Genomic DNA, 19016 nt, shown 5'->3' with positions numbered 1-19016 from the left:
CTCGTTGTTGCAAACGGACGTTACACTAAAACAGACACAAATTTGAGTAATAAAAAAAAGTAGTAAGGGAGAAGTTTGAATACGGCTCGCCCGTTTGGCAGTCCAACTCTGTAACCGCTTAACCGCGACGCAATTTCTCTTCCCGGCTGCTCTGTATTGCACTTCTTATTGGGCTGTTCAGTTTCTATTTTGCTTTTTTCTCCCACTGTCCAGTACACACCTTCTTCCTGTTTTCATGCTTGATCTGCGTTCAGTTTCTGACGGGCTGTCCACTGGGCTATCTTACCACTAAATCTGAGAGGGCTGCGATGCTGAGTTTCCCTTGTAAGGAATAACAGAGAGCGAGACAACAGCGTAACAGAAGTTTGGTGGATGACTTGAGAAACCATGCAGATGCAACATGCATACGTGTATTTCCTTGGGTATTCGCTTTCAGAGTAACATCGTAAGGGTACAGCTTCACGGAGCCTATATAAATATTTAGTTGTTTTATTTCATTCGTTATGGTCAGTAATAAGTCATTACATTCAGTTGTTATACATACATCTGTTTTTATGTAATCTCTTTTCGCCACCACTTCTTGACACAGAGGTGCAAGAGGTGTCTTAATGTCACAGTAAATTTTTCTAGATAACGAGTGGTAGGTGCGCCATGTCTGGCAGAAATTGCTTCAGGCATAACAGAAATATTCTGAAATGTCTTTACACCTCGCTCACCATTCCCATAGTGGTGAAACGTCATAGGGATTGTTTTCAGTCTGCCTAGCCACCTATAAAACAATGTGTTCAGTACTAAAAAGAAAGGAAGGAATATTAAAGTTTAGCGTCCCATCGACTTAAAGGTCATCAAAGGCAGAACATCTTCTCGGAATGTTTCAAGGACAGGAAGGGAAATCAGCCATTTCAAAGGAAGCCTACCGGCACCTGAATGGAGCGATTTAGGAAAAAACACAGGAAACCCATATCCGGATGGCCGAATGCGGATGTGAACCCTCGTTCTCCCGAATGCAAGTCCAGTGTGCTGATATCTGCGCCATCTCAAGCGGTTACATATTTTTACATGATTTCTCACCCGCACCGGAGGGTGGTAGGAATATTACCCGACGGAAATACTTATGCGAAGAACAAAAAATATACAAATAATGAGTCCTGTATGTTTGAAATTTGGTTGAAATCGCTTCTGACCTATTCCACCCCTACCCCTATGGGAGATAGTTGGTACTTACTCCTTCACCTCCACCCCCCTCCACCTCCCATCGTTCTTTTCAGTAAGACCCCTATTGCACTATCAAATTTCGTTGCCAAAATTGGTTTGTCCAATATCTTTGACGTAGCGTAATACAGAACTTCTGTTAAACGTTGCCTTTTGTCAAATTTCTTTGATCAAAACCAACGCCTCGCCTTATATCTGATCAAAGAAAACTATAGTCTTCTGTTTACTGCAAGGAGAAACCTGATCTCCTTGGTTAAATGTTCTTATTTATTTGTCCTCCGGCAGCTAACGTCCATTTAGCTAGCTAAAAGTTAATTAATACATCTGCAGTACTAACCATAAATTGATGAACGTAAACAAAGAGCTTTAGAAATCTAATGTTGATTGCCGTACACGTAAGCTACCGCGTGATTCAAAAAGAAAGAGCAGATTCCAGATAAAAACACATTACGCATTTCACTGTATAGAGGAACGTTCGAAGTTTTGACACAGCTGAGCTATTGTGTGTTTGTAGCAACATTACGGCTACACAGTCTGTTGGAATCTGCTCGAAGTCAATCAACTGTTAAAGTGTAACACGCATATCACCGTCGATTCAGCGAGAAACAGCTCATGTGGCTGGTAGACAAAATTCTTGGAAGCTGGTTGCATATTCAAAGGGAAAAAGCACTGGTCGGCCACGTACGTCTGATAGGAACGTCGAGCGTATCAGAGATGCGTTTACAAAGAACCCCAGGAAGTCCACAAGATGGCCAGGCCAGGAACTTCAAATTCTTCAAATGACGGTGCGTAGTGTTCTAAAACACCTTCTTATGAAGCCCTTCAAGTTGCAGTTACTGCAGCAATTGCATTCCGGAGAAAACAACAGAAGGTACGAAATTTTTCATTTCAGTTCTCCAGGATGTGGCGAGGATACGTTTTCCAAACGACTCATCTTTTCAGGCGAATCGACATTGTATCTTCCCGGTAAAGTAAACCGCCATAATGTAAGAATTTGATGATCACAAAGTGCTGACGGCGTCGTCGAACATGACTCACCGGAACTGAATGTGTTTGGTGCCGTTTCTGTACACAAAGTTTATGGACCTTCCTTTTCTGCGAAGGCGACTATGACAGGAATGTCATACCTGGACATGCTACAAAAGTGGTTGTTTCCTCAGTTTCACGAAGATTCCATTGATTTCATTTTTACGCATGACTGCTCACATTGACCATGAGGTACGGCGTTCTCAACATCCACACAACGTTGGACTGGAAGAGGTAAACAGCAAGATATTGTTCACAGCTTTTGGCCTCCAAGGTCACCGGACGTCACAGCTATTTTCCTGTGTGGTACATAAAAGACAGTCTTTATCCCACCTATGGCAGCTCCTCTTAAAGAGCTGAAAGTCGACTTGTTGAAATTGTCGATTCAGTAAACAAGGACCCGTTGATCCGTCTGCGGAATGAGATGGACTACAGATTCGATGTTCGTCTAGCAACGCATGGTGTTGGTGTTGAGTGTACGGTATAGTGTGTGTGCCAACATAAAACTTTGGGCCTTCTTCAGTGCAGTGACACGCGCAGTGTGTTTCTATCTTTCGTAGTTTCTCTGCAATAAGAAACTGATGTATGTTCTTTCACTTTGAGTCACTCCGTATTTTACAATATGTTCAATGTACTATTTATGAACATGGATATAACATTTCCGAGGTGAGTGTTTTCCAACGTATTATGTGCCACTTTCCTGAGCATTTATTGAAATCAACCCTCGTCCATTCGCAAATAATTTTCATACGACTTCATTTTCTCGACTTGCAGCTCCGTCAAAAAGTTTTTTTGAACGCTTGTATTAGGTCTCAGTGAAACTTAGGACTTCACCCAAGTACGTATACTTTTTTTACGCTCCTGTTTCTAAGGCAAGCAAAACGCAGTTGTAGTACACGCAACTGCAGAACATAAAAAAAGTCTTCTTCGGCCATTTTGAAGGAAAGATGACGAAATATTTGAAGACAGTGTAATATCCCTTTTTGCACCCTTTCAAAGAAAAGAAATATGATGAGTATTTGATCACTTTTGTTTGTGAAAGATGTTTGGCAGTGTAATACCGGACTAAGTGATGTGTGAACTAAGTACGGCTGAAATCGATCCCTTGGAGTCGGAGACGCATAACGTACATATATACAATGATTTTTGTAAATATGTATTGATATATGGACAGATGGATCCAGATTCGTACGCAGTTCAAGTATGGAAGAGTTCTTTATCTAAGAGTTGATATAAAAGTGCCGCTACACATAATTACGTTCATTTATGATAACTGTTAGGTAGTTTAAACAGCTTTGGGAGATTTTCGTAACATTCTGCTGGATTTGTCTGTTTTCTAGTGTAGGCTGAATTACACGCATAACAAATTGATGGTGGTGTGTTGCTATTGTTTCAGCTTTCGAGCGATGTGCAACGGATCCGTTCTGCGCCTTACGAACGGCGCACCACTACATGGAGCGGTATCGCAAGGTAAGGCTGCAGCAGAATCCGAAGCTGCGTTGACTGTTTCATTTGACCGACATCGGCTGGGCCGCGCCAGGTACCAATTTCGTGCTACATATAAGGCATCGGGCCAGTGTGGTGAAAAAAAAATGGTTCAAATGGCTCTGAGCACTATGGGACTTAACATCTTAGGTCATCAGTCCCCTAGAACTTAGAACTACTTGAACCTAACTAACCTAAGGACATCACACACATCCATGCCCGAGGCAGGATTCGAACTTGCGACCGTAGCAGTCCCGCGGTTCCGGACTGCAGCGCCTAGAACCGCACGGCCACCGCGGCCGGCAGTGTGGTGAAGCTGGCTCCCGACTTCTGAGGAGCAAACGTTTTTTCACAGTTCTTGATAGATATGCTACAGTTTTCGAGTTTCCTGTAAAAAGATTAGAATTGTTTGGCAGAATTTCGCGAAAAAAATCATCACAGTTCTGAATAGCTATATAGTTGGCGCATGACTTTCGAGAAATATTTGCAGAAGGTTACACAGATCTGAAGGCACAAAAGGCTAAACCAAACGGTAATGCAGTTTTACAAAACAGCAACAGTTTCTGCGGCGCTATTTGGAATCGAATTAAGGACTACAAACAACGGCAAAAGGACGTTGTGATTAGGCATGGGACACCTTAGAACAGTAGAAATATGTATAACAAAAGAATATCTCAAGATTGGTTATTATAGAAAAGATCTCAGCATCTATTGCCTAATGAATAAAATCGCAGTACAACAGAAGAAATAGGGATGAACACTCTCAAAAAAACATTTTTAAATTTGAATTTATGTCGGTACTGGGGAGAGCGAGAAAGTAATAGTTTGTACTGCACATATGTGTAATCGGGATTGAAGTATGCTTGAAATTTCTTTCTAAAATAGGTTCCTATTTTGATACACTAGGACATAAACGTAGTTTGCTCAACAGATTCAGAGCGAGGAAACTCTCATTGATGTTGAATGTGTCGAAAATAATGTGGCGTGAATAACACACACATTTTTAGCACCCAGGTAAGTGCTGCGTCATGAACAGAACACATGCTACATACCTTTCAGCGTAAAGCTATGGAAATGCTAGCCATGTAAACTGAGTTCCTACTGATCTGTTTTAGCATCTGCCACAATTTTCTTGGTATCGTGCTTTCTGTTTACGATATTTTTCTAATTTCACAGTATAAATTGTTTATTATTATTATCATTATTATCGTCATCTTGAGTCATCAGTCTTCTGACTGGTCGATGCGGACGCCTCGAATTCCTCTCCTGTGCCAATCTTGTCATATCAGAGTAGCACTTGCAACTTACGTCCTCCATTACTTGCTGGATGCATGGCCAGTCTCTGCCTTCCTCTACAGTTTTTACTCCCAACGGCTTCCTCTAGTACAATGAAAGTTATTTCGTGATGTCTTAGCATTTGTGCTATCCCCCTGACCCTTCTTCTTGTCAGTGGTTTCCATATATTCCTTTCCTCGACCATTCTGCGGGGAACCTCTTCATTTCTTACCTTATCAGTTCACGTAATTTTTGACTGTCTCCTCTAGCACCATACCTCAAATGGTTCGATTGTGTTCCTGTTTCCCCACAGCTAGCGTTTCACTATCATACAATGATTTGTTCCAAAAGTACAAATGGCCTATGTTTGATACTAGTAGACTTCTCTTGGCTAGGATGATCCTCCTTGCCACTGCTGGTGTGCGTTCTAGGTCCCGTTATGGGTTATTTTGCTGGGTAAATAGTAGCATTACTTAACTTAATCTACTTCGTTATCAGCAATTCTGATAAGTTGCTCGGTATGCTCATTTCTGCTGCTTCTCTTTACTTTAATCTTCTTCGATTTACTATCAATCCACATTGTGTACTGATTACTATTCTTTCCATACAACACATCCTATAATTCTTTAACCCTTCTTCACTTTCTCTCAGGAATGTCATCAGCGAATCGTAACATTGATATCCTTTCACCTTGAATTTTAATTCCACTTCTGAGCCTTTCTTTTAATTCAATTATTGGTTCTTCGATGTGCAGATCGAACAGTAGGGGAGAAAGACTACATCCCTGTCTTACACCATTATTAATCTGATCACTTCGTTCTTAGTCTTCCACTCCTGTTGTTACCTGTTGCTTCTAGTAAATTTTATGTATTACCCGTCTTTCCCTGAAGCTTACCCCTATACTTCTGATAACTGCGAACATCTTGCACCATTTGACTTTGTCGAACGCTTTCTCTAGAACGACAAATCCTATGAACGTGTCTTAAAATTTTTCTACTCTTGCTGCCATTATCGACAGCTGCGTCAGGACTGCCTCTCTGATGCGTTTACTCTAGCTAAAGCCAAACTGATCATATGTAATAGATTTTCACAAAAAGTAAGTATAGATTAGTAACTTTCGTAATTTGATGTGTACTTTGAGAAAAATTATGCCTTATTACTAAGAGTATTCCTTAAACGGTCGCAGGTTCGAATGCTGCCTCGGGCATGGATGTGTGTGATGTCCTTAGGTTAGTTAGGTTTAAGTAGTTCTAAGTCTGGGGGACTGATGACCTCAGCTGTTAAGTCCCATAGTACTCAAAGCCATTTGAGCCATTCTATAAACGCGATCCTTCTACGAGGTGCATCAATCTGTTACCGAGATTTAGAGATTAAAAATAACTTTGACGTTAGCAATTTTGAGGTAATTTTTACTGAAGCAAAGAAAGTTAGGGCAATCAGCTACGAGGTTGTCATTCTCTTCCTACAAGCAGAAAGTGTCAGTGCAGTCGATATTCATTATCTCGATTGTATCGTGTGTATGGGGATGGCGTTATGAGTGATGTTCTGAGGGAGTGGCACAGAAAATTAAAGGCCTGTCGCACAGATGTGCATGATGAAAGTGGTTAAGAAAGCCATTCGTACATGACTGCTGAATTATGAAACATGCTGAGGAAATTGTGCATGCAAGTTGTCGGTTAACGATTTGCAAACTTTCTAAAGACGTTTCTCAGATTTCAAAGGCAACCTTCTTTAACATTATCACAAAGAGGTTACGTTACAAGAAGTTATGTGCATGGTGGGTATCAAAATGTCTAACCGATGTTCAAAGAGCGAGCTCGGCCTTGCCATTCTTCCAGTCGTACCACGAAGACGGGAGGAATTTCCAAACATAATTGTGACTGGGGATGAGACGTGGGTACATTATGTGAACCCTGGAACTGAGGAACGTCCAAACAGTAAATACACCCTCATTCTTCCAGTAATCCGAAGAACTTCAACCATACTTAGCCAAGTCGCAAAAAAATGGTTATATATCTTTAGGATCGCAGAAGAATTTTGAAAATTCATTGATGAGGGTAAGGCATGAGACTACTCTGACATCACAGGTTTATTGTGAGACTCTTGTGAAACTCAGAAGGTCCGTCCAAAACTAACGGGATGATAACCGAGTTAAACATTCTTCTCCACGACAAGGCGCGATCCCATGATGAGAACTGACCGAAGAAAAACTCAGACTGTTTGCCTGGCAGATTTTTCAACATCGTTCCAACAGTCTGTACTTGGCAACTGAGCGGCTTCCGTCTCTTTTCCAAGATAGCCTCGCTGGCCACTCAGAACTCCACGACCGACGATGACTTTTTGGATGCTGTCGGCGACTGACTGAAGCGCCAGGCGGCACCATTCTTTGGCGAATGGATCGAGAGACCTGTGTCACGGTACGACAAATGTTTGAATTTGGTTAGCGACTACGTGGACAAGTAACTGAACATGAAAGTGCAGATTATATATAGAATATTTTACTTATATTATTTGCATTTTTAGTTAATAATCGGAGGTTAGCTTATGAATAGTTTTCGCATTTCTCACTCACTGTTTGGTGTTCTGTCAAACAGAAAAGAGAATAGTTAGGCTTTAGAGGAGGGAAAGGATCGCTGTATCTAATCAAGCCAATAAAAGTAGACCGCAGGGTGGGAAATTCTGGTCAAGGGCGCTTATTAAACGAGGACGTCCGGCCGGATGTTGCGGTAGCGTTTCAACGGTCATCTGCACACACTCTAACTACCTGTGAGCAGATACTGAAACAAGAACGATGTATCTCGAACAGAATGACTTCGTCCTAGCCAACCTGTATCGATACCGAAAAGATCGATCATGTGAAACCCAACCCGCACTTTTCTCACACGACATCCTGAAAATCAGTATTCGTGGCAGTCAGATTGATGGAATGTTCCTCGATTTCCGTAAAGCATTTGACTCAGTACCCCTCCCAGTCTTATTATCGAAAGTAGTTATCGAAGTAGGTTCATGTGTGCCCCGGGGAAGGATGATGGGATTCGTGCTGTTCTTGCTTTATATTAATGATTTTGAAGACAACATTAGTAGTAATCAGACTTCTGTCAGAGGATACGGGTGTTTATAATGAGGTAGTGTCTGAGAAAAGCTGCATAATTATTCAGTTGGGACTTGATAGAATTTCTAAGTGGTGCAAAGATTGCAACTTCGCCAACTTCCTTTAAATGCTCCAGAATGTAAAATTGTGCATTTAACTAGGTTAGGACTATATTATCAGGAAGTCACTGCTGGAATCGGTCAGCTCATACAGATAACTGGGCGTAGCAGTTTGTAGGGATAGGAAACGGAATGATCATAGGCTTAGTTGCGGGTGAAGTGGTGGCAGAATTCGGTTCCCTGGCAGGTTATTAAGGAAATGCGAACATTTTACAAAGGAGATAGTAAACAGAACACTTGAGTGACCAAGCCTAGTATACTGCTGAAGTTTGTGGGACCCGTACTTGCCAAACAGATTGGGGGGTACTTGATAGGATACAAAGAAGGGCGGCACAGGTTTGTATGACTCAACAGAGAATGTTACGGAGATGCTGGAAAAACCAAACTGATGGACGCTTGAAGACAGACGCAAATTAACCCGAGAAAGCCTACTAACGTTTCATGAACCAGCTTTAAGGGGAGTTGGAACTCCCTATCCCGACAATGTTAAATTTAGTGACTTGGCTTCCCTGTGTTTCAGGAACCACTGTAGCCATTGACATGAAACTTTCACAGGACTTTAAACTGTATGTTCTGAGTCTACTGAACTATAATAATTGAATTTCAGCCACTGCTTTCGGAAATAAAATTTTTTAATTACACGGTTAAAATTTTGTGTACTTTTTGTACGTTATCCTAAATAAGTTTAATTATGCATAACATTGTTGTTATTTTAGTTCAGTAGACTCAGGATGTGTATGTTATTACTCCCTGAAAATTTGAATACTCTACTCTAAGTGGTTTCTGAGATTGAGGGAAAAATGCAACAGAAAATGTAAATTTTCACGAATGGCTTCTAAAGTTTCAAAAGACTGTAACTCAATTAATATATGCTTTATTTTTAGTCATTCAGAAGCACCCTTTGCTATACTTTATATCATTTTCTTGATCTTTTTCCAAGTTTTTTCTTCTTCTTTTCTTCTTTCTGGACTCCTTAGTGGCCAACTGTTCTGCATAGTCTGCTTCATCAATGCGAACCTTGTCCATCCGTTAAAGTTATCTGATGCAGTTTGCTCCAGGATTGATTCCCATATGTTGTAGCACTTCCACCCTACCAATGTTGCCATCATTATAAGTAATAACAGCATCAAGGACCCCCCCCCCCACTTTAGTGTTTTAATTCCAACAAAAACATTTTTTGGTAAGCGAGTCCATATAAGATTATTGATGGATTCATTGGGATTTTGAGTCTGACCATGCAGACACTTCTCCAGTAATGCGGGATTTTCCAGGTCTCTGTAAATAGTTTTTATGATATCCATGACTGCTGCTGGGATGGAATGTTTATGGCTGTATGAACTGTTTGAGTACTGTGCATTGCGATAATTGCACCATTAATCAAGTCCAGGAGGGCATAGGTGGTGTACTGGTTTTTCATCAGTTGACCTTCTGTGGAAGAAGGTAGCCCATACAGCCTGCTTCATTTTGAACAAATCCTCAGTATTATTTCTAATCGCCATCCCATGATACTGCTGTAGTTTATCAATCATTTTGTCTGTCAGCCTGCCTCTTATAGTTTTACCATAAGAAAGTTTCTTGGTTCTCAAACTTCTTTCCAACTTCCTCAACATGATGCCTATCCTCTTCTGGACATGACCAACACATCCCAGTTTTATGATAATCTTCTCACCATAAGGCTGAGCAGCTACTACACTGTTACATGCTTTTGAGTCTCCATCACCTAAGAACTTAGTGTAACACTCGCCTTTCGTTCACAGGTCGACTAAACATTTCAATAGCTGCAGAGGCCTCCATACCACCACTTGTCCCTTCATAATTTGTGTCACAGATATGCCTTTCTTTATTCCCTGATTTACACTTATAACAATGTTTCTTTAAAATGTGGAAATTTATTACCTTTCCAGTATCCTCACTAGTCACCGTAGCAAAAGAACTCTTAGAACTGTAGTCACACTTCTGCCAAGTGCCATCAAAAGCTACTGGTATGTCAGTCATACCATGATTTATTTCAACAGCTTCGTTTGCAGCACCTTTCATTGAATCACGTGCAAGTTTCCACAGCAGCTCCAATAGACTCTGCATACTTGGCGATTTTAAAAGATGGGCGTGGCATATTCATCTGGGCACATATTGTTTCTGCTGCAGTGTATCCTTTGCTAATAGCTCTCAATCCATAAAACCACCTAACATTTATCCTTACACTTAACAGAATTCCAAAATGAATGAGTATGTTCCATTAAGTTTCGGGTGTGCAGCCGCAAGAAATCTCCTTTTCTTCTAATATTTCGGCTGTATAACGTTCAGCCATCTTCAGAGTGAGCCGCAAGACTGCCGCTCCAGTTTTTTTTTTTTTTTCCCTTTATTGAATTTCAATTCCCCCCGAAGGGGGCGGGCTGGCAGCAGCTTAGGACGCCGCTCTGCAGCCTACAGAGTTTCTGACAAAGAGCAGGAGAATAAATAATAATAAAAAACAGGCGATAAAATCGGGGACTTAGTGAGTAACAAGGTGAAAAGAAAATGGGGAAATTAAAACAAACAACAGAGTGATGATGAAGCGAATAAAAATACATACGGAGCAGACAGGGGAAACAATAGACAATTAAAAAAAACACGGCGACAGTCTGGATTCTGTTCGCAAAGTATATAAAATGCACACCCAGCGACAGCATGGTTTCTGTTCGCAACACAACACTGAATAGTCACTAGAACACAGCACGAAAAAGGCGGCAAAGGTGACACCACAGTCGAGAGCAGGTGGGGGGAAACTGGACAGGAGATGGGAAAACAAAAAGGGGGGGAAAGGAGAGTAAAAGCGAAGGGGGGGGGGGAACCGGGAAAGGAGCTGATGGAGGATGAGGACCCATAAGAGGGGTGGGGGGCAGACGCGACAGGGAGGGTGGTAGGCAGAGGAGGGGAATACAAAAGGACTGGGGGGGGAGAAGGGAGGTAGGGAGAGGTGTAGTGGGGAGGAAACAGGACGGAAGGGGGGGGGAAGAGGGAGCCCAGGGAAAGGACAGAGGAAAGGAGGGGGAGGGAGGATCAGAGTTGATAGGAAGGATAAATGAAGGGAGAGAGGGCATCATCCGGGAGGGGGAGTTGACGGAAGCCACCTTGGGAAAGGAGATGGAGGGTGTAGAGATGGAGGGTAGGGGGGACACAACGGTGAAGACGGGGTAGGGGGCGAGGATGGGAGAGGAGAGGAGCAACCAGGGGGTGAGGGGGTTCAAGACGGCGGGAGGTGTAGAGGATGCGGATATGTTCGAGGAAGAGGAGCAGATGGGGGAAAGGAATGAGATCATAGAGGATCCGCGTGGGGGACGAGAGGCGGATACGGAAGGCGAGGCGGAGTGCATGACGCTCAAGGATCTGGAGGGACTGATAGAATTTGGGGGGGGCAGGCCGCTCCAGTGCTCGCTTCGTCTCTTTATACTCGTGTACCGCGCGACTGCGCATGCGGCCACAGATGCAAACGCGCCAGAGACGTTGGTCGGCGGCAGAGACAGTGATAGATAGTGAAGGAGGCGTTTGAAATTCGCTTGACGACGAATTTAATTAATAGAGATAGTGGTTTCAATCTTGATAAATCATGGAATCCGGCACTTGCTGTAATCAACTCACAAAGACGACGTCACAGTGCAGCTCACAATGATATATCGATATGCCAACACAGATCAACTGCGGAGTCAGAGATACAACTCGCGCATTATGCACGTCTCTGCCGCCCACCAACGTCTCTGGCGGCTCCCCCCCCCCCCCTTCCCGAGTCCTTTTGTACTCCCCTCCTCTGCCTTCCCCACTCCCTGGCACGTCTGCTCAGCACCCCCACCCCTCTTATGGATCCTCCTCTTCCATTGGCTCCCCCTCCCCCTTCACTTTTCCTCTCCTCCCCCCCCCCTTTTTCCCGTCATCTGCCCAGTTTCCCCCCACCTCCTCTCGGGTGTGGTATGTCATATTTGTGCCAACTTTTAGTGCAGTGTTTAAGTGAGTGTTCAGTGTTGTGCGTCCTTCCACACTGTTGCGAACAGAAATCATGCTGTCACTGGGTGTGCTTTTTATATGTCTTGCGAACAGAACCCAGACTGTCGCCGTGTTTTTAATTGTCTGTCTATTATTTTCCTGCTTCCTGTGTATTTTATTAGCATCATCCACCCTGTGTTTTATGTTTTAAGCTGCAGAATTTTCTGCCATTTTACCTTTAAGTCACCGATTTTATCGCCAACTGTTATTATTATTTTTTATTATTTTCATCTTTTTAAAACAAATTCTGTAGGCTGAAGAGCGGCGTAATAAGCTGCTGCCAGCCCGCCCCCTTTAGGGGGAATCGAAACTCAATAAAGGAAAAAAAAAAAAAAAAAAACTGGAGCGGCAGTCTTGCGGCTCACTCTGAAGATGGATGAACGTTATACAGCCGAAATATTAGATTTCTTGCGGCTGCACACCCGAAACTTAATGGAACAGTCTTTGCGCCGCCAAAACCTGAAGATGCACATGAATGAGTATGTTTACAACTGTTACAATTAATGAGTTTCCTGGCTAAGCCATTTGATACCTCACTATCTTCATGTAAACTAACTGGACCTCGACATATTTTAAAACACACATATTCACCTAACACCCTTGTTAAGATGTGTAAATTTACGAGAATATAACCTAACCTACCATTTACATCACTTCCGTTTTGAGAAAACTGTGTATCACAACGTTTTATTTTAATCTTCGAAGCACTAATGGATGTTTCTCTAGATACAGACGAGTTTGCCTGTATTTCATTGTCTGTAACTTCACACGCCACATGATGAACACAATGTTCCCCTTTATTCGAAAATCTATTACCATGAAACCCACGTTTCTTAAAAACATTTCGTCATACTTTTTGAGAGATTTTTCCAATCTATTCGTCACTTTTCCTCAAAAACGTTAGCACTTAGACATACAACGCATGTTTATTCTACGAAACGATACGATACGGGACTCTGTTCGAAGCGGGACTCATCACTGAAGACGTTTCTTCTACAGTCTATGCGATTCAGGCCCAGCAAGACAAACGACCGCCCGCACACGGCGAGAGTGCCTGCTGCTTGTTTTCGTGCTTGCCAAACCCTGCCTTGGCCAGCACGATGGCCGGATTTCTCTCCAAGTGAGAACGTTTGAATTATTTTGGGCATGAAGCCCCACCCAGCTCGGGATTCTGATGATGTAACGCGCCTATAAGAGGAAATTTGGCACGATATTCCTGAGGAGGACATCCAGCAAACCTGGTCTGCCGATCAGTGCCAAGCCGAATAACTGCTTGCATTAGGGCCAGAGGTGGAACAATGCGTTATTAACTTGCTCTGTTTGTTGAAGCTATTTCTCTTGATTAAGTCTATCAATTATTTGAAATTATCATTTACATCGCTCTCGCATGCCCCGATTTCCATCTCATTCGAATAATTCCTTAGTGGTGCGTCGTTTCTTTTGTTCTGAGGGTATATATTCTGTAAAGTAACCTACAGTTCACAAGGATAGCGTTTCAGACCAAGTTTAACAAATTACAATTGTTCTTGTTACTTTATTTTTTGCGAGTATTCGTGGGAATAAGGAAATCAACTGTCACTGCTGCTACCAATAGCACTTCATTTTCCGTAGCCTAACTTCTTTGCACATTCTGTTTGTGTTTGAAATGACATGGTAATTCGCTCACGTGTGGCAGATAGAGGCGAGCTACCCACTGCAGCGGCATCGCTTGTGATGGATCGTTGCGATCCGTCCCTCGTGTGTGGCGCTGTTAATGGAAAGTGTAGTACTGATGCATATGTTCTTCATTGTATTACCATAGGCTGAACCGTTGCCTTGTTTCTCAAGGCCGTCAGTACAGATCTTAATGCAGCTTGCCCTAAAGCGTTAAAATAAAGCTGTTAATACCATATAATATGGTAATTCATGTTCATTCCTCCGTTCTATAATTTCGTTCACGACTCAACTGCTCTGACTCCTTCGTAGTGAAGCAGTTAGAGTTGCAGGAAATAGCAGAAAAATTAATTCAAATAGAAATTTGATTCAGTAACGTGTCATACCGAGCGAGGTGGCGCAGTGGCTAGCATACTGGACACGCATTCGGGAGGACGACGGTTAAATCCCGCGTTCGGCCATGCTGATTTAGGTTTTCCGTGATTTCCCTAAATCGCTCCAGGCAAATGCCGGGATGGTTCCTTTGAAAGGGCATGGGCGACTTTCTTCCCCCTCCTTCCCTAATCAAATGAGACCGATGACCTCGCTGTCTGGTCTGCTCCCCCAAACAACCCAATCCAACGTGTCATACAAAGCAGATAATTCCTACGTACAGATCATGACGACGGTTATAGAAGACAACAACGTATTTAAGTATCGAAAATATCGATTTTTTTACCGTTTTATGCTGTCAAAATATCGAAATAATCAACGATATCACGTTTTTAGCTTTAATTTTATTTTCACTTCTGTTATGTATTCGATATTAATATCTCCTATGTCCTGTGTGGAAATCACTGATAATGGGTCTTTTTTAAATTTCCTTGCCTCAAATATATTGGGTCCGCCTCTGCAGCGTAGTGATTAGCGTGCCTGGTTGCTATGCGGAGGATTCAGTTTCGATTTCCGGCACTGCCAGGGATGTTTCCTCTGTGAAAAGACAGTAACTGGTGCACTCAGCGTCGTGATGCCAGTCGAGGAACTACCTGTCCGTGTAGTAGCGGCTCCTAGTTGGGAGAAAGCCGACAACGCCCCTCCACTCTGCATCCAATGACGCCACTGGCAGACCGTGACACGGCGGTCGGTCGGTCCCGGATGGCCCATCGGGGCCAGGAGGCGGAACTTCTTTTGCAGATAAAATGGAAGTATTCAAATATCACTTGTTAGCGTAAACGCGATGCCCAAAACTGGTGCAGTCACCACATTTGTAACAGACCAAACGGCCTTAAGTAGTAACAAAACGAAAAAGCCATTATCTGAAACTTCCTGGCAGATTAAAACTGTGTGCCCGACCGAGACTCGAACTCGGGACCTTTGCCTTTCGCGGGCAAGTGCTCTACCAACTGAGCTACCGAAGCACGACTCACGCCCGGTACTCACAGCTTTACTTCTGCCAGTACCTCGTCTCCTACCTTCCAAACTTTACAGAAGCTCTCCTGCGAACCTTGCAGAACTAGCACTCCTGAAAGAAAGGATATTGCGGAGACATGGCTTAGCCATGGAAGTTTCATATCAGCGCACACTCCGCTGCAGAGTGAAAATCTCGTTCTGGAAACATCCCCCAGGCTGTGGCTAAGCCATGTCTCCGCAATATCCTTTCTTTCAGGAGTGCTAGTTCTGCAAGGTTCGCAGGAGAGCTTCTGTAAAGTTTGGAAGGTAGGAGACGAGGTACTGGCAGAAGTAAAGCTGTGAGTACCGGGCGTGAGTCTTGCTTCGGTAGCTCAGTTGGTAGAGCACTTGCCCGCGAAAGGCAAAGGTCCCGAGTTCGAGTCTCGGTCGGGCACACAGTTTTAATCTGCCAGGAAGTTTCATATCAGCGCACACTCCGCTGCAGAGTGAAAATCTCATTCTGAAGCCATTATCTGTTTTAATAGCGAGTGTTAATACCGGATGTTTATCGAGCGAGGTGGTGCAGTGGTTAGCAACCTGATTTAGGTTTTCCGTGATCTGTCTAAATGACTTATCGAAAATGCCAGGATGGTTCCTTTGAAAGGACACGGCCGATTTCCATCCCTTTCCATCCCTATCCTTCCCTAATCCGATGAGACCGATGACCTCGCGGTTTGGTTCCCTCCCACAAACAAACAACCAACCGGATGTATATATTAAAGCGCAGATACTCAGAGGTCCAGTGTGGGCTGTAATTATTGTGTGACAGCAACACGTGGTAGATATTCTCATGCGTTAATGCGGAATCATTTTACGTTAGAAAAAACATTAGTTCAAGCTTTGGTCACCAGGTGCATATATGGCGCTGGGAATAAAAGACAGACGTACAGAAATGTTTCCGTATGTAATGAATGTGAAATGGGATGTGGGCAGAAAGGTAAACAAGTGAGAAAGGAATAACGTTGATTTTATTATCAACCGCCAATTACACAATTTGTTCGGCATGAACATCGGAGACGTTGACGAGATGCTCCATCCGTAAAATGACGTGACCAAAAATTGCTCGCAGCAGACCCGTGAGAGGTGAGCAACGCGTTCCTATACATTGGCCTTCGGATCAGGTAGAGACGGAACGTGTCCCTAATCGATGCGGTCTTTCAGCTATCTCCTGTGCCAAATGTTCATGGATTCAGATCAGATTATCTTGCAGACTATGCATCTGGGAAACCTCTGAAAGCAACACGTTCGTGGAAGGTTGCATTAAGCAGATCTTTCACTGGGCGAGTGACACGTGTTGTCCCATCTTGCATGAAAACAGTGGTTTCCACACAATTGTACTCTATCAAAGTAGAAATCACATGCTGGACATGGACGTCTCGATAACATGCAGAGGTCACGGTTCACCTGAGACGCCGTCTGGGTGTGGAATGCCGCTTGTGAATCCACACCACAGAGTCACATACGGTGAGTGCAGGGACTCTTCGTGCATAACACGCGTTTTAACAGGATCTCATATTCGGAAGCTCAGAGTATTCACTGCACCCTGTAGTGTAAAATGTGCCTCATCACTCCATAGAATATTGCGCGGCGACAGACAACTTCGATCCGTGCCAGACACCGAAGGACAAATTCAGAACGTTGCTACCAATCTGAGAATTCAGCTGGTACACCGTCTAGATGTTATAGAGATAACGGTGTAATGTAGGCCGCACAACTTTCCTTGCTGTTGACCATGGGATCGACACTTCTCGCGCGCGACACTTCTCGCGCGCGACACTTCTCGCGCGCGACACTTCTCGCGCGCGACACTTCTCGCGCGCGACACTTCTCGCGCGCGACACTTCTCGCGCGCGACACTTCGAGTGCCCGGGGCATGTGCTGCATGGTCAGTTACAGCAACAGCAACCCCGTCAATAACGTCCACTGGGGTAGGAAACTTTACTCTTCCAGGTGCCACTCAAACGTCACCTGTGCTTTCGATTTCATTGTCATTTTTAACCATTTTAAGTTAGCGTGGTTCTCCTCAGAATTTTTTGTCGGCAACACACACACATTGCAGCGCTGCAATTGCTGCTGCTCACAGAAAAAGGTTTCACTAACAGGTTTCACTAACAGCGCACGGTCTATCTTCTCGATAGTCATACTGTTTACTCACGTGTGGCTTGTCAAATGGCAGCGTCGATGCCAAATCGTCAAACAACGTACATCGCCAGATTTGCACTTAGTGATCAAACCTGAAACTATTTTTTTCTAGTGTAAATCAGTTCTACATTAACACATTAGAATTATTACCAAGTTTCGCTGCCTTACTATAGAAAGAGCCCACATACGACTTTCACGAGTATCAGCACTTTCAATTAAAAGCAAACGGTAGTTAACGTGATAAGACTTTTGAATAACATTTCTTTGAGTTAACGTTGCACCAAGGAACTTCGAAAATTTCTAAATTAATTCGCTGGCTGCGAACTCCGTATTAACAGCTGTATTAGGTATAAATCTACTACTCAATAGTGCTTCTTTTTCTCTTGCTTTTATACCGTACCTACACGGAATCGGCATGATCATTATCTGATGTGGGTTTGCTAATGTTAGCGACTGCCCGGATGCCATTCCTGTCGCCAGTCTTCTAACGAACACTAACATGTGAAAACTTGTGCCGTATCGGGACTTCAACCCCGATTTACTGCTTATCGTGAGCTGTCGGCTTAAGCGCCTAGACTATCCATGCGCGTTCCTCGGACCGACTCAAACTTTCATGTCACACTGTCTACATCCTTATATCGTGGTATATGTAGCCTGGATGTATACAGTGTGATGTATGAAAGTTTCAGTTGGCCCGAGGAGCGCGCATGGATAGCCATTGGGGTTAAGACGACCTCTCGTGATAAATGTGATAACCGGACTCGAGTACCGGTCCGGCACAAATTGTCATCTGTTAGTATAGGGTAACAGATCTGTACGTAATACGTCATGAAATTCAGTCAGCGAATTAATTTGGAGATATTTAGTCAGCAATTTCTGTTGTTTCAGATATGCATGTAAGAAATACCAGCAAGAATTTAGGAAAAGCTGGTGTTACTGATCTCTAAATAGTATTTTTAAACTATTTTATCTCTAATATAAGTATTAATATAGGTGTAGTGTAAATACTCGGCTCTATAAATTTTCTTCAATTTAAAAACAATAAAAACGTAAAACTGATTTGTAGAAAAATTAAAATAAATTTCTCGGTTATTTCCGTGCCGAAATAAAAAAAGATCTCTCGTAAAACAAATTTAAAGGAAACAGTAGTTTCCTGGTCTAAGACTGTCAGATGAATTAAAAAACTGTGTGCTTAGCTCAGGTTCGTATCGTAGATTTTTGGTTAAAACATCGGGATAAAATCATAACAAGCTTGTCGTATTAGTATCTCGTTCAAGTATCGATATCTTCAATAAAATGGTCGCACAGAGCAGTATAATGATTATACATAAATCACAAGTGTGATGCATTTAGCAAGACTCTGTGGTAACTACTGTAACACACGTGCACCTCACACTGTATCGGATTTAAGTGTAGTTAAAATCATATCCACTGTTGGTATTGCCGCGTGCTGTAGGGGCGGGAATCGTCGCGGTTATAGTACCGAACTGCCAGAACATGACAGAGCACGGCTTTATCGCTTTCGACATTAACATTTAAATCTACTGTGACTTCACATCACATCACAT

General features: G+C 43.1%; 1 protein-coding gene across 1 annotated transcript in view; it reads left to right on the top strand.

Annotated features, from left to right (window-relative positions):
- LOC126145105 (lysozyme-like) overlaps nt 1-19016 on the top strand; it is a 120711-nt gene that overhangs the window by 77250 nt on the left and 24445 nt on the right. Inside the window, exon 3 of the mRNA XM_049915533.1 lies at nt 3635-3708. Coding sequence (XP_049771490.1) covers nt 3635-3708 — 74 coding nt within the window. The remainder of the gene's footprint in view (nt 1-3634; nt 3709-19016) is intronic.

Source organism: Schistocerca cancellata, chromosome 2 (genome assembly GCF_023864275.1).
Source record: "Schistocerca cancellata isolate TAMUIC-IGC-003103 chromosome 2, iqSchCanc2.1, whole genome shotgun sequence".
Taxonomy (NCBI): domain Eukaryota; kingdom Metazoa; phylum Arthropoda; class Insecta; order Orthoptera; family Acrididae; genus Schistocerca; species Schistocerca cancellata.
Note: the sequence above shows the minus strand (reverse complement) of the source record. Positions and strands in the feature narration are given on the sequence as shown.